General features: G+C 40.0%; 1 protein-coding gene across 2 annotated transcripts in view; it reads left to right on the top strand.

The window, feature by feature from the left end:
* Positions 1 to 24,869, top strand: part of GABRB2 (gamma-aminobutyric acid type A receptor subunit beta2) — a 146,683-nt gene that overhangs the window by 99,118 nt on the left and 22,696 nt on the right. For both annotated transcript variants that reach the window (XM_070735896.1, XM_070735897.1), the window contains exons 6-7: positions 18,455 to 18,592; positions 22,415 to 22,567. In XM_070735896.1, coding sequence (XP_070591997.1) covers positions 18,455 to 18,592; positions 22,415 to 22,567 — 291 coding nt within the window. The remainder of the gene's footprint in view (positions 1 to 18,454; positions 18,593 to 22,414; positions 22,568 to 24,869) is intronic.

Consider the following 24,869-nt stretch of genomic DNA (forward strand, 5'->3'; position numbering starts at 1 on the left):
GGTTGTAAACCCAATGGGATGGGTTCAGTTGTAGAAGATTTAGCTGTTGTTGGTGTGTCTGGGATGGAGGTTGTGCAGATAAGTGGTTGTGGTTTCTTTTCAAAGCTGCAGTAGATCACATTCAGGTCATCTGCCAATTGCTGATCTCCTTCAGCTTGGGAAGGTGGTTTGCTGTAGTGATGTTTTTGAGAGTTTTCTACATGTTTGCTGGTTCATTTGTTGAGAATTAATTCTTTAGCTTTTCAGAGTAGTTCCTTTTTGCTTCTCTGATCTCCCTTGTTAATATATTTCTGGACTGATTGTACAGCATTCTATCACCTTTTCTGTAGGCTTCCTCTTTGGAATGATGTAACTGCTTGAGTTTGGCTGTGAACCAAGGTTTATTGTTACTGTATATTTGCAAGTTCCTTGTTGGTACACATAGGTCTTCACAGAAGCTGACATATGATGTTACAGTATCTATGAGTTCATTTAGGTCTGCAGAGGTGTCTTTAAAAATATTCCAGTCTGTGCAGTCAAAGCAAGCCTGTAGCTTTAATTTTGCTTCGTCAATCTAAGTCCTCACTGATTTAATTGTTGGTTTTGTGGCTGGCAAGGTGAATCATGCAATGATCAGAGTGGCCCACAGCTGCTCTTGGTAAGGCCTGGTAAGCATTTTTTATAGTTGTATAGCAATGGTCTAAGATATTATTGCCTCTGGTGGGACAATTTGCATGTGGAAAGTATTTTGGTAGCTCATCTCTTAAGTTTGCCTTGTTTAAATCTCCCAAAATAACGGCCAGTGAATCAGGGTATTTGGCTTTAGCCTCCGTAATCTGATCAGCAAAGGTTTTTAGTGCCTTTTTTACAGATGCTTGCGGAGGGATGTAAATTGCAGATATTAAGAAGGAATGAATCTCATGAGGAGAATAAAATGGTTTGCAATTAATAATTAAAGACTCCAGATTTTCATCACAGAATTTTGGTAGAATGGTAATGTCTTGAGACCAGCAGTATTTCATCCATCTTGTAGCTCTTTAGACTTCCAGAATATCTGAAGGTTGGTGGCAGGTGAGGATTAGGCAACACGTGTGCTGCTATTCTCTTTCCACATATTCAGAGAAATTATTCATTTATTAAATTTATATGCCATTTGTCTTCACTATCCAAAGCATTTCTTGGCTGCTGAATACTATAAAGAATCCATAGGTTTTCAAAATTAACCAAGTCTATTTTTGATTCAGGGTTTAGCCATATTTTTTCTGAATGCATAACTAATACTCTTATATAGTCCAAAGAATATTTCTCCAAAACTAAATCTTCTTAGCAATTTAACAATTAATGTTTTAAACAATGAGATGAGCGCTTTTACAGAAACAGGTAAGTTATTGATGGCAACTGACAAGGAAAATAATTTTATTGTTCTATTATTCAAGAGTTCAGGGATTTGGGGGGAGTAGATAATTAGTTTAATTTGCTGAGTGGGAGTTCATCTAAAGTGTCCAATTGCTCTAGGTGTGTAAACAGCTGGAAGGAAATTGTCTTCAACACATAGACATGTGGTATTTTTAAAGCACAAATTATGCCCCAAAGACTCTCTTACGAGTTGAAACTGCTGTTCTGACACATTTTTTGAGAATACAACTTAGAGAAAGAGCATCAATAAGCTTAAAATGATGACTTATAATGAAATCCATTTGAAGTCCAGAGCAGTGACAATATTATTTATTGATTTGACTTTTCTATCCTCATCTTTATTCATGTGCCTTCAGGTCTGTAGATATCCCATCTATCAGTATGCTTCCTTCACAATGATTAACCCTTGTAAGCTGGGGCATAAAACCAGGTTAAAATCAAATTCTCCAATAAGCTCAGGATTTAAAGACAGAACATATATTGGAAAATATGCCTACTACATAAAACATAATATATGTAGTAGGCATAATTGGTGTCCTCTAACAATTTCAATTAAATCAGAGTTCAAAAACGAATACAAACAGAAGGAAAGAGGTAACAGTACCAGTAACAGAATTGGAACGGATCTTGGAAGTCATCTAATCCAAGCCCCTGCTCACGCAGGAGACCTATACTCCTTGCTCACGCAGGGGTCCATAAGGAGTTGGGTGGCTTATAAATTTGATCGATAAATTTAATAAATAAATATATGAGGAATTCAAACCGCCAAACTGCTGACCTTTCTGATTGACCAGCTCAGGAGATAAAAACCTGGAAACATCACAAGGTGCAATAAAATATAGTATGTAATAAAGGAAATGAAGAAAGAAAAAATAAATGTCCAAAGAGGAGGCAGATATTGTATGTCCTTATACTTTCCCATTATTTGGAAAACACTTCTAAGTCATAAGTAAATGTGTGGAACTTCATCTCTGTAATGTTTCATCTTCTTTCATAAGAAGCCCCAGCTATATCTGACAAGGAAAGGCTATGTAGGATTTAAATACCCGTTAGTTAAAACTCTATATCGAGGATGTCAAACTAGTGGCCAGATGCATCATGCACAGGCCATGCCCACCCCAGCTCCACAAGTGAAAAAAACATTGCAAAACGTCACATGACAACAGCATCATGCCGCGAGTTTGATATCCATGATCTATACCAGTGATGACAAACCTTTTTTCTCGGGTCCCGAAAGAGCGTGTGCACCCATAATTAAATTCCTCTGGGCGCCAGGAATGGCCTATTTCCCAATATCTGGTGGTCCCAGTAGACTTGTGTTTCACCCTCCCCAGGCTCCAAAGGCTTCCCTGGAGCCAGGGAAGGGTAAAAGTGCCCTCCCCTATCCCCCTGGAGGCTCTCTGGAAGCCAAAAATGCCCTCCCGGAGTCTCCGGGCAAGCCAAAAATCAGCTGACCAGCGCACACATGTACGTTGGAGCTGAATTAGGACAATAGCTCACGTGCCAGCAGATATGGCTCTGGGTGCCACTTGCATTGCTTTGCTATCACTGATCTATACCATTGTACCTTTTGCCCATACAGTACAAGATAATTCGGGTAAAGTGTTTTCTCTCTCATTGAGAATATTCTGCATTTGAATCATTAATCTGCTACATAAAACAGTTCGATATGAAGGTGAAAAAAATAATTATCTATTGATTAATCTACAGAACATAGACACCCATTCAGATGTTCTTAGTGTGAACCAAAGCAATACACACTTGCTTATACTGTAACACTAACATGTTTCCCCTCTTAAGAGTTTTTAGATCATCACATAATAAATATAATAATCTCTAATTTTGAACTCCTTCATGTTGTTTTTCCTTTCTTCTGTTTGGAATAAATCTTAGAAAATAAGGCTACTATATCTGGGCTGCAAAAATCTGAGATGTAGATAGCATAGAAGCAGGCTTAATGTTTCCTATAACATCTTGCTTCTATCTAGATTTGGAAGAAAGTACCTTGTTAAAGGCACCCAGCTGGCCTTCACACCTATGAAAGTATTAGAACTCACAGAAGCCATGGTCACGCAATGCTCCTGGTTTCTATTTTTTTCATGAATGTTGAAATAAATATTCAGTGGCTGGGCTCATTGTTTTTGAAGGATTGAGTAATTTTGTGAATGCTAGGTCAGATTTTTGCAGCTTTGATCCGGTACCCCTATATAAATTTTTATAGCATTCTTTGCATTGATATAAAATGAGTTGCCCTTTTGAGACACTTTTTCTGCATGTAGGAATATGAAAGTATGATATAGTTTTTCTAAAGTGAATATTTGTATAGAGATTTATTTTTCTAGTCCAAGAGGTGATGTTATGTTATGCTTGTTTGCATACAGTTGAGAGAAATCTAGATAATATATTGATCTAACGGAGTTAAAAAACCACTTACAAAATACAGCTCCATCACACAGAATCAAGAGTGATATCTCTGCCTCTTGTTTTGTTACACTGACACTTTAATGAGCTATAAAAGGCAAATAGAGGTGTCTGGCAAAATATTTGGTCAACAGAAGAAAAGACCTGGGCACCATAGCAACATACTCTCATGTAATAACACAGAGAAAGGTTGGGCAGAACAGAACATCAGAGGCAAGGAAATGATTATATGAGAAAATTATTTTGGTGTGTTTGCCCATGTATCCTCATATTGGCAGTTTTGGAGTAGGTAACTGTCACCCCAGCATTCCAGAATTATTTTCAAAACAAACTTCTCAATTTCTATTCTAAAATATCCTCTATCCAGCTGTTTAAAAATATTGCCTAAATTTGCACTACAAATTCAGCTATGTTCAAAGTTTTAATAACATGATTTAGGTCAAGGTTCTCCAACCTTGGCAATTTTAAGACTTGTGGAGTTAAATCCACAAGTCTTAAAGTTGCCAAGGTTGGAGACCCCTGATTTAGAGCATTTGGGGAAATAAATGTGGGAATGAATCCAGAGAAGTGCTCTTAGTTCCACCTTTAAAATCCAAGAATAAAAGCAAAGAGGGTGGAAGCAATTGGAGAGGATGGATCCTAGTTTGGTAGTAGTCTGGTGACATTGCCAGATACTCTCCTGCAATCCTTGGAAAGATCAAGAGATTGAATTACATACCCAAACTTTAAATATTCACTTATCCCACTTTCTTTTCATTCACTGAATAAAGTTTTTTATGACATCCTGCTGTCCACCAAATCCTAGAATCCTTTCTTTTAAATCTGTCACTGCCAGCTGTGAAGTTGATTTCTACCCAACCTCCATCTATGTCGTTACATTTGTTTATACTGATTCAGAGAGCTCATTTGGGAACTCCAAATTAATTTTGTATTATCTTTTGTTTTAGCAACAAGATTTGACCCCATTACTGCTTTCTTCTCGCTTCAGGTGTTTTATTATAATATTTGTTGCGGACCCCATTACTGCGAGTACTGATTTCAGGTTTTAGCCATTTTGTGTGTTTTTTCTTGTATCTTTGAGTTCTGATAATTAAGCTAAGTACAGTACTAATGCACTTCCACTGCCAATATTGTTAGAGTTGCCAGAAGCTTTTCAACTGTTTTCCTTATTTTAATTTACTGTAACATTAGCCTGCTTGATATCAAGGCACTTGTACAAAAATCTTGAGTTAGTAAGGGTTGTCGCGTTTGTTTGTGCTTTGGTTTTTGTTTGTTTGTTTTTTTCTATGTGTGGGTCTTCAAGTCAGTCTTGATTCCTGGCAACTGCCTGAATGAAATCCTGCAGTTTGCTTGACAAGGTTTTTCAGAAGTGGTTTGCCATTGCTTTATCATTGGAGGTTTTTAAGAAACTATTGGAGTGGACAGCCACTTGTCTGAAATGATATAGGGTCTCCTATTTGAGCAGAGGGTTGGACTAGAAGATCTCCAGGGGACCCTTCCAGCTCTATTCTGATTCCTTCCTGGACTAAGAATATATGTCTATCTCAAAGTCCAGCAACTGGTTTTATGCTTAAGGTAGGATTGAAATTCATGTCATTGTTTCTTGCCTGGTGCTTTACCATTGGTGCTTTACCATTGCACCAAACTGGTTCTATAAAATATTACTGGTTATCTTATTATATACTATTATATGCTGCCCTAATTTTTTTAAAAAAAAATAGTTTGGAATTGTGTGTGCATTCCATTGTATTCTTTTTAATGCAATTCATTGTCACAGTGAATTACAGTGATCCCTCGATTCCCAGACCCCTCGCGATAATCGATTTTTCGCAATGTAGGGTTCCGGAAGTAAAAACACCATCTGCGCATGCGCACCCTTTTTTCCATGGCCACGCATGCGTAGATGGTGGAGTTTGCATGGGCGGCGTGGGAAGACCCAGGGAAGGTTCCTTCGTCCGCCTAGCAGCTGATCTGCTCGGCAGCGCAGCACAAGCGAGGAGCCGAAGATCCGGGTTTCCCCGATGCCCACGGAAAGGGGAAACCTGGATCTTCGGCTCCTCGCTGCTTTGGTCTCTCCCCGCTCCTGGCCCATTTGCCTCCTTCCTCCCCACTCCCCACCCCGGCCATTTACTTGCCGATCACCTCGCACAGTTCATAGACATCCTCGAACAGCACGGCGGCGGCGGCCATGTTCCAGATAGGGCAGAATTATCCTTGCAGGCGGCCGAGGGGGGAGCGGGCAGGATCCCCTCCGCGCTCCCCGCACAACACGACGACGACGACAACGCCGCCTCCAATCAGCACACCACGTTAAATCCAATCCTTCCACACCGAACAACCCAAATCTGTCCCGGAGGTTCCAGTGGTTACGCCAAAAATTTCTGCAGCTGCCGCCGCTCCCCGTTTCTTTCTCCTCTGGGCCTCAGCCACTCACCCGCCTCTCGCTCCACTGCTGCCTCTCGCTACCGTCGCCAGGTCGTCACCTTTTCCCCACCCCCTCCGTTTTCTTTCCTAGGGCCCCGGCTAAGCAGCCAAAGGCTATTCAACCAGAGGGGTGGAGCAGCAACCATGGAAGGGAGGAATACAAAAATGAACCGGCGGAGGGCAGAGACGCCTCATTCGCTCCCCTCCCCCACCGGTGCACACTCACACACGACGGGGACAGAACGAGAGCGCGCAGAAGGGAGAGGCAGACGCGGCTCTGACCATGCGACGACGACAGCGATAAGTCATTTAAGGAAGGGCGCGCGCCGCTCCTTTCCCAGTCGCCACCTTTTTAATCAGTCACGCAACCGCCCAGAGCAAGCACGTGCACCCTTCGCTACAGAGAGAGAGGGGGGTCCCTCAGCCATTCTCCCTCCTCCCTCTTTTCCTTCTGTACAAAGCCACTCCCACAAGCAGCTCAAAAAATACGCGTTTGGCGTAAGGAAGCGAGGAGCCGAAGATCCGGGTTTCCCCTTTCTGTGGGTGGCGGGGGAAGACCCAGGGAAGGTTCCTTCCTCCGCCTAGCAACTGATCTACTCGGCAGCGCAGCAGCAGGAGGAGCCGAAGATCCGGGTTTCCCCGCTGCCCACGGAAAGGGGAAACCCGGATCTTCGGCTCTTCACTGCTGCTGCGCTGCCGAGCAGATCAGCTGCTAGGCGGCCGCTCGAGCAAGAGGGGGAGAGATAGAGAAAGAGAGAGAAGGAAAGAAAGAGATGAGAGAGGGAGGAAGAGAGTGTGAGAGAGGAAGAAGCAAGATAGAGAAAGAGAGAGAGAAAGAAAGATGAGAAAGGAAGGAAGAGAGTGATGTCATTGGGTGGGAAAAACCGCGATATAGCGTTTCGCGAAAATCGAGATCGCGAAAATCGAGGGATCACTGTACAGCTATTTTATTCCAATTCATTTTTTTCAGCCAGAGAGTTTTGCTTTGGAATTTATTTTGTACACAGAAGGATGGGGAGTTAATGTCAGTTTTTCTCAGCACAGTTGTCATAGTATTTAACATGTAGCCAAGACAATAATGATTTTCCATATGGGATGAACTATATGAAGCAGAATGTAAATAGTGTGTGATAAAAGTTCATAAGGACACAGCCAGAAATGTTGGTATACACACAAGCCATCTTCAGACTTTTAAAAACTGAACGATAGCAAGAACGTAGTCTGGAACCCCAGCCTTATTGCCTATGTTTGATATAGAAATGTAGCTCTTCAGCTGGATGCTAACAGAACCCCACACAATTATACATTCCGGCAAGCCTATGCTCCTGTGTTCGCAGAGCTTTATAAGAATGCTCAGTGGGACAAAATTACATTTTTGCTTCAGGCCTTCCAGATGGTATGGCTGGAAAATTTGCCTTCCTCACTTACAAATGTTGAGAGCCTGCATTAAGCTACAGCATGTGTTGTTACCTGATTTGAAGAAAATATGTTTTTTTTTAAAAGAATATGAATTAATTTTGGTCATTTCTTTACCTAATAACAGATCATTTTGGAGGCATGGCTACCTGATCACTTTGATATTCTTTTTAGAGAGTTTAGCAGTTGCTCTTTCATATTCAAATTAATTAATAACACAACTGCAGAATTGTTAAGGTTTTCTTCATTCTGGCATAAGAACAGAATAAGACCCAGATGGGTATAGGTTTAAGGTACCAGACTGAATCTAAGAGTCCATGAATTATAGTTCTGCCTTAAGTATTAATCAGGTAGGGTGACTTTGGGCCAGTCCCTGACTCATACCCTAGTAAAAAGACAAGGTCAAGCCACTTCCATAAAGCTTGCCAAGAAAACTTCAGGGACTTTTGGCAGGACTCATGACTGATTCAAAGCTCTCTTGAATAAGACTATCATGTAAGAGCTAAAGGGAAAATTAATCCTTCTTCCTCCTTGTTCCTTTGTTTGGAAAATATATATATATTATTTAGAACCCTTCTACATCAGTTTCTTTTTATCCCAAACCCATTGTGTTTTATCACACAAAAGTAAAGTGTTGTTTATGCAAATAGCTCAGTGAGTAAAATAGGTGTAAAATAATTCTCTGTTTCTTTGTATTTATTATGTGTGATATATATATATATATATATATATATATATATATATATATATATATACACACACACACACACACACACACACACACACACATACATATACATATATACATACACATACACACATACACACACATGCTAAAGGAAGAGAGAGATACTGTTTCCCCGGATTGGTTTTGATGGAATCACATATTCAAGTTCTCACATTGATTACATATTCAGAAATTGCTGCAGTCCTAAACTATTTTACATTTGCAATAGTGAGGTCAAATAAGGAAGTCGATTTGGAGACTGCAATGAATAATAATAGCTAACATTTTTTATATATTTAACCCTTCTGGTTACATAAAGAGTGTTGAACTTTTTACAAGATATATATGTAAAAACATATATTCCAAATTGGGAAGTTGATGTGTAACAAAAAATGTAGTTTCTTACGGAATATGATTCTGTAACATATCTGGATTACCTTTTAATCACAAAAAAAAAACAATATTAAGCAAGAATATGTTGAGAATGGTAAAGGTAAATTACAGACTATCTTAAGAAGCAACTACAAAATCTCTCATATTTCCTGTTCTTATAGTCCAAACTAGTCATGAAAATTAGTTATATTTTCTTTCTGTATCACAAAAGGCCATATTGTATCACATGTTTTACCTTGCACAATGTTCATATTTTGCAGAAGAATGAATTAAACAGCCAGATGTGCAGATGGACACACAAAAAATAGAAAAATCTATTCAGCCCAATTTACCAGTATAATGTCCAATTACAGTGGCAGCAAACAACATATGGAAAGCTCTAATCAGAAAAACATGGGACTGCAATACATTGCAGTCCTTTTATTGTTTAGTAAGTAGCTACAATAGAAGGCTGGTTTCCTTTTGTTTTTTTTTAACTCTGCCTGAATGCAATAAACACCCACTGGAGATAAGAGCAATTAACTTTATTTAACTTTATAAAAATATTATGCATATTTATTTTCCTTTGAAATATGAAATCCAAATTTATATATGAAACTGTATACATACATACATACATACACACACACATACACACACACACACACACACACACAATCACCTTGTTTCCTCTGAGAGGAAATGAAATCAATTAAATGCAAAAGATGTTACTTGTAAGTTTTATATAGTGGGCAACCAGCCATTTTCTACATTATCAGGAACTAAAAATAATCAATAAAAAGAAATATCAGCATGAAGTTCTACTATTGATAATGGATTGGGTGGGAGGGAGGAAGGATCATTTTAAATGATTTTCTGTTATTCTTATTTAAAGATGTGATATAGAATAAGCATAGCAGTGAAGGAGAATTAGAGTACATAAAGGGGATAAGCTATAATATTAAAGAAAATTGCCAGTGATTTATTTCTAAATGAAATGGCAAAATCTACTAAAATGTCACAGTAAATCACAGAGTCATCTGTCTTTATTTCCTGACTAAAAACTTTACTTATTACTTTATAAGTATAGCCCCTCTAGAAGTTTTATATATAAATAAGTAAGTAAGGTGATGAATGTATTTAATACTTCTTCCGTCTCCTATTTTTCCAACAACGACAATCCTGTAAAAGTGGCTTGGGCTGAGATTAGTGAAATGAGGATCCAGGTTGTTGGGGGGCAATATGCTGACATTGTAAACTGCTGTAAATCACTACGAGGTGCTATATAAGTCTAAGTGCTATTGTTACATGTTTTTTCCTGGTTCCTATTTTTGTCATGGTGATGGGATGAATATGATATTTCGCTGTATGAGAGTCCAAGCAAATGGTTAATTTTGCTTGGTTGTCATGGGACTGAGTTATTTTTAGAATGAAGCACACTCTCTTTGTTCCACTAGTTTTAGCCCACCGCTTTCAAAACTCAGTCAGTAAGAGGGACATGCTTCTTCTAATTCAGCTACCTTTCCATCGATTAAAGTCTGCTTGGACTCTCATTTACTGGAATTAAAGGTTTGGAGTGTATGCTGCCGGTGGGTGGGCAGTTAGTATACTGACAAGAACTTCCAGAGCAATGGCATAAAATGGAGTCCCGCCTCATGGGGCTATATTCCTGCAGAACAGAGCTAGCTGCAACTGGAGCGAATTTAATTGGGAGTCCCTGCCCAAGGGCCTATATTCTTCACCAACAGCAGAGTGCAGCCAGAGTTCCTAACCCAGAGGCTATACTCTAGATCAGACAGTTGCTAATTACCTTCCAGGATTCCCCTCTGCTACCTCATTTGAGCAGGGTGATTGGGTGTGTGATTTAGCCATGTGCGAAGGACTGCTTTATTGAGGCTTGTCCTGCAGCTCCATTAGGCCAGCAGCTATATGAATGCTAAGCTCTGCCTATTGCTAGGCAAATCGCCCTGTTTCTGCTTCTGGGGTGGTGGCCATTTTTGTTTCTGTTTTCCAGGCAACTTTTGGCACACCCCTCTCAGGGCCAGTGGCCATTTTGTTTGGTATCCTTTATCTCATGGAAATGGTTTGTCAAAAACAATAAGTGTCCTTGTCCATGCTCTCCCAACTGCTGGGCAAGTTCATTTCATGCATAGATGTCATTCTGTGGGCAAGATTACACACTTGGCCTCTTCAGTGGGGCCTCCTCCTGTATCAACAAGCTGGTACCAGCCATTACAGCATGTTGGTCACAATGACCCCCGAGGTCCTTCACTCGCTCACCTGGTGGTCTTCTCCAGCTGTACAGAAAAGTTACACTTTCAAATAACCCATGCAAGAGACTGTTATCCACCGATGCCAGTTTGTTCAGGTGAGGAGTGCACGTGGGGTCTCAAATGACCAAGGGCGATGGACACTGGTGGATTTAGCCAATGCCAACATCAATCTGCTTGAGCTTCAGGTGGTAGCGTTAGCCTTACGACATTTCAAACACACTTTGTTGAACTGTCATGTTCTCATCCTGATGGACCCGGTCCCACATAAACTGTCACATAAACTTTCATGCAGGAAACAGAGAAAATGTGCAAAGTCACATGTGCTCTCACTTTTAGCAGAACACAAATCTACAGGCAGACTGGCTCAGTCATGCCATGATCGACCCAGCGGAGTGGCACCTGAATCTGGAACTATTTCAGACTGCTGTTTTTTGCTGTCCACAAGTGTTTGCATCTCCCACCAATACTCAGTTGCCAAGATTCTACTCCAGGTTTCCAGCGGCGGGGGGGGAAGGGATCAATGCCCTCTGCAGTCCCTGTCCACTGGGACTCTTGTATGCCTTCCTACCCCTTTCACTTATTCCATGCTTAATTCGGAAATTGCAGAGAAAGCGGAGGTCCTATTTGTCACACATACACACACCATTGACCCCCATCGTCCCTGTTATGCAGACTTGGTGGAGCTCTCAGTTTCCCGTCCATGGCAAATTTCCTATTCCAGGATCTCCCTCAGCAAAGAGCTCTACTCCACCCAGAGCCTCACTGGCTACATCTACCATCTGGCACTTGAGGAGGATCTCCTGAGAGCAGACAACCTGCCAGAGGATTTCATTGTCGCCATTCAGGCATCTCAGCAGGAATGTACCTGATGCATCTACAGTGCTATGTGTGCCTTTTGCAGCAAGTCTCAGTTTGATCAACTGGCTCCATCGGTTTCCCAGATCTTGACATTCTCGCAGGCAAGATTCAACAAAGACCTGACTGCCAGCACACTCCGGTGAAAGGTTGCAGTCTTTTCCACGGTCATTAGAGTGGACAATTACCACTTGAGCAATTGCAGTTTCCTGAAGGATATGATCAATTCGAGACCTCCAGTCATCCACAGATACCCTTCTGGGGATCTCTCACTCGTACTGGACTCACTCACATCCACGCTGTTTGAGCTGCTTTGAACTGTCTCACTATGATTCCTGTCTTTCAAGACAGCCTTCCTGGTCACTATCACCTCAGCCAGATGGGTTTCTGAGTTGGTGGTGCTCTCTGTGCATGAGGACTTGTGTCACTTTCATCCACACAGGGTGGTTCTCTTTATGGATCCCTCCTTCCTTCCGAAGGTGAATTCCTGCTTCCACTGGGCCCAGGAAGTAATTCTTCCAGACATTTGTTGCAATTTCCATCATCTGTTGGAACGTTGTTGGCATAAGCTTGATGTAAGGAGAGCCCTCTGGATTTATATCAGATGGACGGCGTCATTCTGGAGATTGGAGGCTCTGTTTGTTGCATTCCAGCTGGCCTTCATGGGCCATAAAGTCACGTCCCATACCATAAGCCATTGGCTTAATGCTTGTATTGTCAACACTTATGAAGGAGAATCCAGGCCGGGTTCCGCCTAGGATAACTACACATTCCACTTGCAACACAGTCACCTCAGCAGCCTGGGCCACACAGGCCTCAATTAAAGACATCTGTAGAGCGGCCACGGAGTCTATGTCTTTGTCCTTCATCAAGAACTATAAAATGGACTCATTTGACACTCTCTCATCTTCATTTTGAAATGGGTGGGCTAGGAGCAGTGGAACAGAGAGGGTGTGCTTCATTCTAAAAATAACTTAATCCCATGACAACCAACCACAGTTAACCATTGCTTGGAGTCTCGACATGGGCACCCCGAGAAGACCATTCAGGTAAGCCAATCATTAACTGTGGAAATGAGGGTATTTGAAATGGCAAAAAATCTTTTGGTTCCTCAGAAAATACATACTTGCCCTTGGAGGTTATCTCAGAGTTTAAGGAGCCATTATGCCTCTGTTTCATCTGTAACACCTAGGAGACACACATTTTATAACAGAAACCAAAAAGAGTAGGAAACTATTAACTAATACATGTCTTCACTCAGGGCAGCTGCCCTTTACTGTGAATTTGAACATCAAAATAATGTCCTGAGAGACAGGCTTGTGTGTGGCATCAGAGACTTAAGATTATAACACTACCTACTTAGAAAAAACAATACTTCTATTACAAGTAGCCCTAGATGAGGCAAGAGCAGAAGAACTTTCTCATAGATTCACAAACAACCTTTTCATTTTTTCCTGCCAAAATGAAGGCTGTCCATTCGGAAACAGCAATTAAAATAGGGGACATTACTGAGAAAATCAAAGAAGATGTACATCACCTCAGACTTCAGGACTAGAGAAAAGACAACAAGGAAAGTCAGATAACAAGAAACACCTGTTTGAGCTGTGGGATACTGCACCTGAAAACTGCTCGCAAGTTCAGAAATGCAAACTGCCTGAGATGTGGACAAATGGGCCACCTGGCAACGGTATGCAGAGCCCGCACAGCCAAATACAAGGCCACTAGCTAAACCCTTAAATTAAAAAAAAAAACTTTAAAAATTGAAAATGACTGCTATACTAATAACAAAAACAGCTATCCCCTGAAAACATAACAATAGCAATAGTAAGAAAAAATATTTATCACTATACTTTTGGATGGATCTCCATGTAAAATGGAAGTAGATACACCATGTCTCTTATATCTTGGTACGCTATCAAGGTACTGGTTCCCATTTTACCAAATCTAAACTTAAACCTGCCCCTACTAAATTAAGAGATTGCTAGGGTAGAATTATTCCTATTTTAGGTACCTACATATTCCATACTCAATATGGAAATTTATCTGGTCATCTTCCCCTCATTATTGTAGAAGACCCATGTCCTAGCCTTGTAGGTCTTGAATGGTTTCACTCCCTGGGCCCCTCCATTTATGGATTCCATCAGATACAGGACCCCATCCTGTCTGATCTCATCATAGAGTTCAACACAGTCGTCACCTCTGCCCTTGGTAAGTACCAGTACACGGTATTCACCTCTGTCCTGGGTAAGGGAAGCCTTTTCTTTTATTTTGGATGCCCAGGTTGCTCCCATTCATGTGAATGGGAGTTTCCTTTGCCCTGAAGGAAAAATAAGATGCTGCCTTGGATAAACTAATAAGTCAGGGCATCCTTGAGGCAGCTGACCGCTCTATATGAGAAACACCAATAGTCATTCCCATTAAGCCAGACGGTCAGTCAGGATATTTGCTGACTACAGAGGCATATTCAATAAGGCCCTCCAAAATTATGTCCCCAAGGATGACCAGGTGAATTGAATTTTTGGCCGCCTATAACTATGCCCTTGAATACAGACCAGGGAAGTATATTGCACACACTGATGCCATAAGTAGATGCCTTCTAGCTATTCCGGTGTAAGATCCAGTTCCTGTCAACTCTGTGTTGATGATTGAAAAACTACCAAACATTCTATCAGCAGCAGATGTGGCCAAACATACATCCAAAGACAGGATCCTCTTTCAGGTTTTGGACTGGGTCAAGAGAAGCTTGCCTTTAGACTCTGGGGGTACACAGTTCCAACCATTCCAGACAAGACAAAATGTATTTTCCACACTGAAAGGCTGTTTGCTCTAGAGACGTAGAATTATTATTCCTGCCATTTTGTGAAACCACCTCCTAGCTACTTTACATGATAGCCACCTAGGTATAGTGAGAATGAAAGCTCTGGCCAGGAGCTATATGTGGTGGCCAAACGTAGATTGGGAAATTGTTGAATGGGTGTTGGAGTGTCAGATGTGTCAAAAAACAAGAGCAAACTAACCTAAAGCAAGCCTCTTTGAATGGGACACACGAAGAGGGCCTTGGTCTTGCCTTCATATTGACCTGGCTAGTCCAGTGTAAGGTCAAATGTTCTTCGTGGTGGTGCAGGTGAAGCTGATGTCCTTCACCATTTCTAACACAATCATCAAGATATTACAGACTTTGTTTGCCACTCACGGTATCCCAGAAGTTCTGGTATCTGATAATGGGCCCCAATTTACCTCTGGGCTTTTTGAAGTATTTCTAGCAGGACTGGGCATTAGGTTCATTCTAACTGCTCCTTTTTTTCCCTGCTAGCAATGGCAGGGTGGAAAGGGCTGTATGCTCGGTTAAGGAGCCCCTGGCAAGATTGCAGCCTAGAGATTGGAACTATAAAATCTCAAAATACCTCCTGTTGCAGCATTCCATTCCATGCCCAGAAATGAACCAAAGTATTGCTGAGCTGTTGATGGGAAGGAAAATAAAGACCTGGATCCCAATTATTCTGCAGACCTTCCCAGGGATTCAATTTCAAAAATCAGAACCTTCCGACCAGGGGACCTTGTGTATACCAGAAACTATGCAGATCACCCCCTATGGTTATTAGGAACTTTTACTAACCAAGCAGACCCCAGGTTCTGGATGATGGGCGAATATGGCAATGCCAAATTGACCAGCTAAGGGGTCGCTGTATGCTTTCCCCTAAGGTGAAAGCATACACACTAGAAACTAACCCCAACATTTCAGATGGGCCTTTTCCAGGAACCAAGGTGAACTATGACAACCACAGCAAGCTCACTGGACACCAAGGATTTTGTTCCAGCCCTGGAAGCTGCCAGAGAGACAGAAAAGCCTCCGGAGAAGGCAGCAGGAGTTTCTTTGGCAGTCCTACCTAGTCTAGCTTCAACAGGAACCCTCAGATGGTCAGACAGAGTCAGAAGAAAGTCTGCCTACCTGCAAAACTATGAATGTGCCATCTAGTAATGGAGGAGTCTTGCATCCAGGCTTCGCTCAAGTCCGCAGCTGACGTCAGGTATTGCTGAGAGCTGATTAGTCACAGCCATTCTAGCATCTATATAAGGAGCTGTCAGAGGTGCTGATTTTTGCCACTCTCCGTTAGCCTGAACGTGACACGCTGACAGGTTAGCACTTTCACTGTTAGTGTTTACCTTTGAGCTGAATAAACTTGTTAGCTTTATGAGTGTCTCTGCCTCAATTTGTATGTCCCAGACATATCAGTTATGTTTCAAAAAAAAAGTCCAAAGACTAACATATAATCAAGAATGAGAACCAATATAAAATATAAAAGACTGAACTAAGAAATCATCCATATAGAATCAAGCCAATAACAATTAATAAGAGAATTAAAGCTAGTTAAATAAGAATAAAATTGCTGCTAAACAGCGATTTATGCAGAACATAATGCTTTGTTTTTGTTGCTTTGTTTACCTATATACCACATATCTGAAGAATCATGTATTTCTAAAAACTCAGTATGCTTTTATTACTTTTTAAAGCTTGTTTTTTAGAATGTATGGGAGATTAAATAATATGTTTGTGTAACAATATAAATACTTCAATTTAAACACTTTCCTTTGGGGCTGACAGCTGCTGAATGCATGACTCATATCTCTCCTGTGTGTTTCCTAACTAGAGAATGATATTGTCTTGCCCTAATGCATCAGATGTTCACAAAATCTTGAATGTCACTTACTGTGTTCTCAGGTTATTCACTGTATTTTTGATAGTGTACCAACCAAACTGTGTGAGAAGCTCCTTTTCAGAAGCCGAGGTCCTTTTTCTCACCAGAAGGATCAAATGCAGGAAAGCATAGGGCTAGCTCAGTTTAATTGAGTGAAGTATTATATTATCCCTGGTAGTGATCATATCTAAAGCAGTAATGAGATATGTGGCACATTCTTGGAAGGAAAAAATAGACTTCAAGAGGTAAATGTCAGTTCTCATTTACAGAAAAGCTATAGGAAATATATCATTTTCAGGGCTGCGGACCTGTCATAAACATGTTTCAATTTCCATGATTGTTTTGTGCGATTTATCCTAACTCTTTTGAGGGGAATTTTTGTTCTGTTTGAAAACATAATTCTAAATTTAAAGGTATGGGCTTCCTGCCAATGTGGTGCCTTCCTCTCATCCCCCAAACATTGCTAACATCCATTCTGGTTAGAAATTGTAAAATGGAGAAGGATGACAAGCATTCATGGCCAGCAGACCTAAAGCATTATCTCATGTTGCCATGACAACATAAGGGGCAACATGGCCTCCTCAGTTTTTCCATCTGTAATCATTTGCCAAAGCAAAAACTGAAAAGGAGATTAAACCACAAAGTACAGGTGCCCTCATAAAACAGTTACCACAGTGGACATCGCCTAGTACAAAATATTCATTTAGCAAAATGCAGATAGTGATGGTTACTTTCAACCCCTCCACTTAGTATTCCCAGACTACTACTCATCACATCACATTCAGCTTTCCTTATATCTTGTCTTCTTTTTTTCCCAGGCATATTGACCCACTTTCTACATAATCATTACAGATGGTAAATTGATATTTGAGTCTATATATTTCTTTCGTTCAGAGTTTTAACCCATTTTTCTATTCATATTCCCAGCTCTGTGCTCCTAATGAATGAACGATAAAACAACTGAAAAGACAATAAAGGCTGCAAAAGATGATGTAGAAAAACTGCATTCTCAGTGAAAAGTATAACACAAAATATGAATGTGCTTTAAGGTTGAGTGGGGGACAATTTAACATTATGAGAAAAGGAAGTTAGAATTATATCTCCTGATTTATCAGTAACTGTACATAGCAAGAGCACTTAGACTTGCAATATATACAGTCCCACAGTGCTTTTCAAAACACTTTGGATGGTTTACATAATTACATATTACCTAAAACTATCTGGGTCTTCATTTTACCAATCTCGGAAGGTAGGAAGGCTGAGTCAATTTTGAGCCCATCAGGATCAAACTCCGGGCTGTGAGTAGAATAGCCTGCAATACTGGATTTTAACCACTGCACACCAGGGCTCAATAATAATTTTGCCTATTAATAGGCAAGCATTCAAAACCTCAGCTGGTATTTTTCCTCTTTTTGGTTTTTTATCTTTAATTTATATTGTCTTGATCTAAGAAATCCGTGGAATACAGGTGGCCTTCATACAGGGAGCTTTCTTTGGCAGCATTTCAAAGGTAGAACTGTGCTTTGCAAAATAGGATGCTTGGCTCTCCTATCTCAAGAAAAATACAACCAGTCACAAGAATAGACAGATATCCCAAGGCAAGGAGTTATGGATCTTTCCTGCCACAACAGAGGATGCACAATTCCTTGTTTCTACCATCTTTCTTCTGATTTATATCTCTAAGTAGATTCTACCTTACAGTTACCTGATACTTAAATTAAGCATGACTGAAATATATGTGGGGTATGTGCATTAGAAAGCTTTTGTTTTGTAAATATTTACAAGGTTCCAAATAAACTCTTATTATAGTTATAGTGGTATAGATAGAACTATATTCTAAATCTTTGCTTCTGTTTTTTCTTTTTTTTTTACAGATGGCTACACAACTGATGATATTGAATTTTACTGGCGTGGGGGTGATAATGCAGTTACAGGAGTGACAAAGATTGAACTGCCACAGTTCTCTATAGTGGATTACAAACTTATCACCAAGAAAGTTGTTTTCTCAACAGGTTTGTGAGGACATTGAGAAAGGGAAAACTTCTCCAATATAAAGCTGTTTAAACTGTTTTAATATCACACAATGATGAAATGCATGGTTTACAAAATAATTTGGGCTTTCAAATAACTTTGGACATGTTAATTAGTGCACTGTTACATTGCATCCAGTTGCTGTGGATTGAACTTTCCATAGCGTCTATCCAATATGGACAATAGCATCTCTTCTCTGAATATAGCTATAAAGTAGAAAGTAGATAAAATTTACAATTCTCTGCAAGTTTACCCAGGAATAAATTTTACTGAGTACATCAGATTTATTTCTGAGTAAACATGCGTAGGATTAGCTTGTGTAAATAGTAAATCCTGAAGTTATTCAACACAAGCGTTATCTGGAAAGTCAGGTTACAAGGCATGTAGCTCTTGTGGAAAAGGTTTGTGGGGGAAGTGGGTATTACTATTGTTTAGCAGGAAGCCAGCAGAGGAGAATGAGCAGTGCCAGTAGCCAATAGATCATCGACTGGCATTGTAGTGAATACTACCTGAATTCTAAGGGCATGAATGCTCCTGCGATGAGTGCCCAATAGTTGTGCGTGATGAGTGCTCAAGATTTTTCTCACCGACTGCTGAGTTTTGAAAATTTTGGCTGATGGAGAATGGGTATGGCGCCACTGCATTAATTGACATTTGTTCTCTGGAGTATGGTGATAAACTCAAGTTTCATCTCCTGTCACTATACAGCTGAGAAAAGGTCAAGAAATTATCAGGCAGCACTAATTATGTCGATTTTGTGCACTTCAGTAAGCATCTTGGGCACCCATCACAGCAGCGTTCATGCCCTTAGCATTCAGGTAGCATATTACAGCCTGCCCTTCGCATTTGGAGGGAAACGGAATGAGCATGCTCATCTCTAACCTTCACCACAATGCTAGTTGATGACCACTGGCACTGCTTGTTCTCTTCCGCTGGTTTCCTGCTACACAATAGCAACCAACTTCCCCCATGAACATTCCCCATGACAGCTATGTGCTTTTCAACCTTACTTTCTGGATAACCTTCATAGTTATATAAAAATGTGCCAGGGAATTTATTGGCAACTCTTTAAAGCAACTTTTTCTAGGACAATGCAATGCAGCCATACAGTTGAGACAAAAGATGCGGATGCTTTAAAATGTTGTGTATTATGCTTGGTTCACACATTTTAGAGTTAAAAGTTTCTTGGAATTAGATGCTACACAGCCACAGAAAATAACTTTATATGCCTTATTCAGAAGTTTCTGAACAACAGTTAATAATCCAAGCTAATAAATCATTTTCTGTCTTCTAGGGAGCTAAACTATTTTCTGTCTTCTATTTAGCTCTTCAGAGCTAAATTGAAAAGCCATCAACTTTATACAGGCATTTTCATTATTGTAAAGTGTGATAGCCCTTTCCAATCTTTAATGGCTCCCTAAAGAATATTCATTAACTGCCCTCTATTCTATTATTCAGACATCTAAATCTAGTAGAGTTGGGGGTTTTGGTTTTTGTTTTAGCAAGAAATCCTTGGCAGAACAAGAAATTACTTTATGTAATCCATGGTTGAGAAATAACTTTCCAGTTTGCCAATCAAACCAAATCATAACTATTATTTTTATATATTGCAAATCTGTAGAATACAGCCTTTGGTTTATTCTTAGAACAGAGTGCAAAGCTTTAAAAGTAGCAGGAATAGAAAGTCCATTTGAGACTTGAGTTGGACTCTGGAGGAAAGTTTAGATCCAGACAATTTATGAAATACAATTTCTGTGTTTTATTACTTGCTATGCCTTTTTATGTTTTCCTACATATTTCTTTACTTTTTCATATGACTACGCAGAGTCTATTCATTATAACTGTGCAGTACTTTATATTTGATACTGAAAAATGCTTCCAGAGGGATGTGAACATGACATATTTCTGTCATATCCTTCCTGAAGCTATGTTGAACCATGGCTGTTGCATGTTATTCATGGGTTAGTAGTATGTGCTTGTGTGTTTGCCTGAATGTTTGCGTATGGGTGACACAAATAAATGCATCATGCTACTTACCCCCTTTCAAGGTAAGTATAGTTAGGTGAAGTGCAGAAATAGAATTAAAACTAATAAACCAAAGAAATTAAAGCCATGAATTCAGAATAAAAAAGTAAATAAATCTGATTTATGCAAACAGTTTTCACAATAACTTTCCATATTATCACTATATCTTTACATATTTTTCCACCCTGGCAAAATATCCTGACTTCTACTGAATCATATTCTGGTTCATTTATTGTCTTTTGTTCTTCAAATTTTACACTTTTTTTAAAGTCCCTCCCAAACTTCATATATTCATAACCTGCTTTGTCGCCCCTTTCCTCTTAACTATTCACTTTTCCTTCATATACTGTATTTGTTTTACAAATAGATTGTCATTCGCTCTATTATGTGACCAAACCATCTCAATGTATTTATTTGTTCTTTACTCTCTTTTATTTTCTGTCCACATTCATTCAATGGGCCTAGATTCTTTATTACTTGTTGCTTTATACACTCTAAATTACATATACTGCAAATCATTGGGGTTTCAACCAATGACATGACATCACATGTATAAGAAGTATACATACATTGGAAGGGAGGGAGGGAGGGAGAATTCACATCCTTCCCAACCTCTTTCTAAGAAAAATCAATGGAGAAGCCACCAGGAAGTCAGAAGTCCTTCCTATTCTTACTGCCGTTTTTCTCGGTTTGGTCATTCTGTTTCTCTGTTTAAGTAAGGAAAGGATAACCCAACCAGTCATAAGTTGTCTAGTATAAAATAAACTTCAGTTTTGTAGGAAAAGGACTGGAAAAACCAGGGTAAGGTGTTAAAAGATATACTGTGTGAGAGAGGAACAAGGGTAGGTGGGCTGTTGAAGAACAGATATCTCATCTGCAAACTTCTTGTCGAATATACAACCACATTATCCTGTCAACATTTTTATTTTAGCTATTGTGCTCTTAGATTTAGAAAAGTCATTAATATAGAAATAGTAATAGCACTTAGACTTAAATACTGCCCCATAGTGCTTTATAGCATTCTCTGGGCTGTTTACAATGGCAACATATCCCCTCCCCCCAGCAATCTGGGTCCTAATTTTACCAACCTCAAAAGAATAGAAGGCTGAATCCACTTTCAGCCCTTCAGGATCAAATTCCAGACTGCGGGCAGAATTATCCTGCAGTATTGCATTCTAACCACTGCACCACAAGACCAGTGTTGTAGTATATAGAAGCAGCAACAGGTTTGTTTATAATTGTCAGGCATATACAGTGTATAATCTTTACTTTATGTTAAATTCTGACAGATAAAGTTGCCCAGATTCGAATGGACCTGGACTCCAATTGGGCAACATCGACTGAGATGACAGGGGTAGGTCTTGGTCCTATTGTGTGGGACAAGTTTGACCAGGTGACTCTTGAGGAAGTGGACAAGGCCATGGGAGTGATGAGTTACTCCACTTGCTTATTGGACACATGTCCCTCCTGACTGGTCTCAGCCAGCAAGGAAGTGACATGAGGCTGGGTCCAGGCTTTAGTCAACGCTTCCTTCAGATAGATAGATACATGGATGGATAGATGATAGATAGATAGATAGATAGATAGATAGATAGATAGATAGATAGATAGATAGATAACCACTCAGTAAACCAATCAACTTCATTTAGGTATAAATAAAGAGGCCTTTTTTTCTTTATTAAGTTATTGGCATTTTCATCTTAATATCCAAAATAGTCTGGAATTGCCTGTTTACATTTGTTCAAATAATATTTGAAAACTTCTTGTTTTTCTTCTAGGTTCCTATCCCAGGCTGTCCCTAAGCTTTAAACTTAAGAGAAACATTGGCTATTTCATTCTACAGACTTATATGCCTTCCATTCTGATCACTATTCTGTCTTGGGTTTCATTCTGGATTAATTATGATGCGTCAGCTGCAAGGGTAGCTTTAGGTAGGTATTTTTTATTTATTCTCATTAGATATGTTAACTATACAAATATATGTACTTAGATCACATGATTGAATAGAAAATTTCCTGTTGGCCAGCATTTGCACTTAAGTAAATTGGTTCCAAGTTATCTAAAATAGTTAACTTAACTGAAATGTGAACTCATCTGGACTACATGAAATGTGCTTTAGTGTGATGCAGGATTATTACATAGTGTAATTTCAACACCAGTTTAAGATTCCATGTTTAACTAATTATATTGCAACCTGAAAAATTAAACACGTTATCTTGTACATTAAATATACAGAAATATACAAACTGCATTTTGTTCTAATCCTGATCGCTTTTACAGTACAGTGATCCCTCGATTTTCGCGATCTCGATCTTCGCGAAACGCTATATCGCGATTTTTCCCACCCGATGACGTCACTCCCTTCCTTTCTCATCTTTCTTTCTCTCTCTCTCTATCTTGCTTCTTCCTCTCTCCCCCTCTCTTCCTCCCTCTCTCATCTCTTTCTTTCCTTCTCTCTCTTTCTCTATCTCTCCCCCTCTTGCTGGTGGGCGGTGGGCGGGCGGGCGAGCGGGGGCATCAGCGAGGAGCCGGGCTTTCCCCTTTGCGTGGGGCGGCGGGGAAACCCCGATCTTCGTCTGCTTGCTGCTGCAGCAGCAGCAGCGAGCAGACGAAGATCGGGGTTTCTCCGCCGCCCACGCAAAGGGGAAAGCCCGATTCGGCTCCTCGCTGCTGCCGCCGAGCAGATCAGCTGCTGGGCGGCCGCAGCAGCAGCGAGCAGACGAAGATCCGGGTTTCCCCACCGCCCACGCAAACTCCACCATCTGCGCATGCGCGGCCATGGAAAAAGGGCGCGCATGCGCAGATGGTGTTTTTACTTCCGCAACCCTACATCGCGAAAAATCGATTATCGCGAGGGGTCTTGGAACGGAACCCTCGCGATAATCGAGGGATCACTGTATTGCTTTATTTTACCATTTAAATTACAAAGGAAACTTGCATACTTCACAGAGGAAACATCAACTTCAGATAAAAAATCCTAGATCTGACTAATATCAGTAATAAAGCTGGAAAAATCTCCTATCCAAATTCAACTGCCAGTTATGAGACAAAAGAACAAGAATTATTATTAGAGAAAATCATCAATTAGCCAAGCAAAATCAGCAGATCTGACTTAGACATAAAATGCCACCTTAAAGAACTGGCCTATTAGCCCTTCCTTTTTATTCCAGCCCTAAACCCTTGTCTGTTTTATCTATTTATTTTATATTTGAAGGCAACCGCTCCCTACCTTAAAACTGCTCTGAATGGTGTGGGGGTTAAAGATAATTTTAAAAGGGAGTTGCAGATATAATAAATATTCCTTCCCATCCACCCAAAACCTGAGCTGCTGCTGCTCACCAGGATAAATAATACTGAATTGGACCTATATTCTGATTCAATAAGTAAGATTATGAAAGCCCAGTCTAGCACAATACTAATGAAAAAGAAAAGTAATAGGTCTCAAAAGGAACCAGCATGGCTGGCCAATTAAAAGACAAAAAGGACAAGTATAAAAAGTGGAAAGAGGGGGAAATAACTAAGGCAGAATACCAATGAATAGGCCAAGCCTGTAAAGATAAAGTGAGGAAAGCTAAGGCTTACAATGAACAAAGGCTTGGAACAAAAGTAAAAAGTAACAAAAAAAGTTTATTCCAACATATTAAAAACGTCAAAAAAGTCAAGGAAACAATTGGTCCATTTCAGGGAGGAAATGGCAAAAAGGTGGCAAGCAACAGGGAGAAAGCAGAGCTATTTAACTCATTTTTTGCATCTGTCTTTACACAAAGGATAAAACCACTCCAACCTATCAAAAACAGCATCACAAAAACCATAATAGGAACAGAAGTTAAAATAGGGAAGAAAATGATAAGTGAACACCTGTCTACCCTAGATGACTTCAAATCTCCAGGACTGGATGGATTACACCCCAAGGTTTTGAAGGAATTGGCAAATGAGATCTCAGAACCACTGAACTATATCTTTCAAAGATCCAGGAGTACAAAGGGAACTGCCAGAGGACTGGAAAACAGCTGATGTAGTTCCCATCTTCAAAAAAGGGGGAGGGGGGAATAAATCCAGGAAACTACAGATCTATCAGCTTGACCTCAATATCAGGAAAGATTCTGGAAAAAATAATAAAGCAATGAATCAAAGAACACCTACAAGCAAACAAAGTAATAACCAAAGGTCAACATGGGCTTGTCAAAAACAGATCATGCCAGATTAATCTTATTGCATTCTTTGACAAAGTGA

This window comes from Erythrolamprus reginae, chromosome 2 (assembly GCF_031021105.1).
Source record: "Erythrolamprus reginae isolate rEryReg1 chromosome 2, rEryReg1.hap1, whole genome shotgun sequence".
Classification (NCBI taxonomy): domain Eukaryota; kingdom Metazoa; phylum Chordata; class Lepidosauria; order Squamata; family Dipsadidae; genus Erythrolamprus; species Erythrolamprus reginae.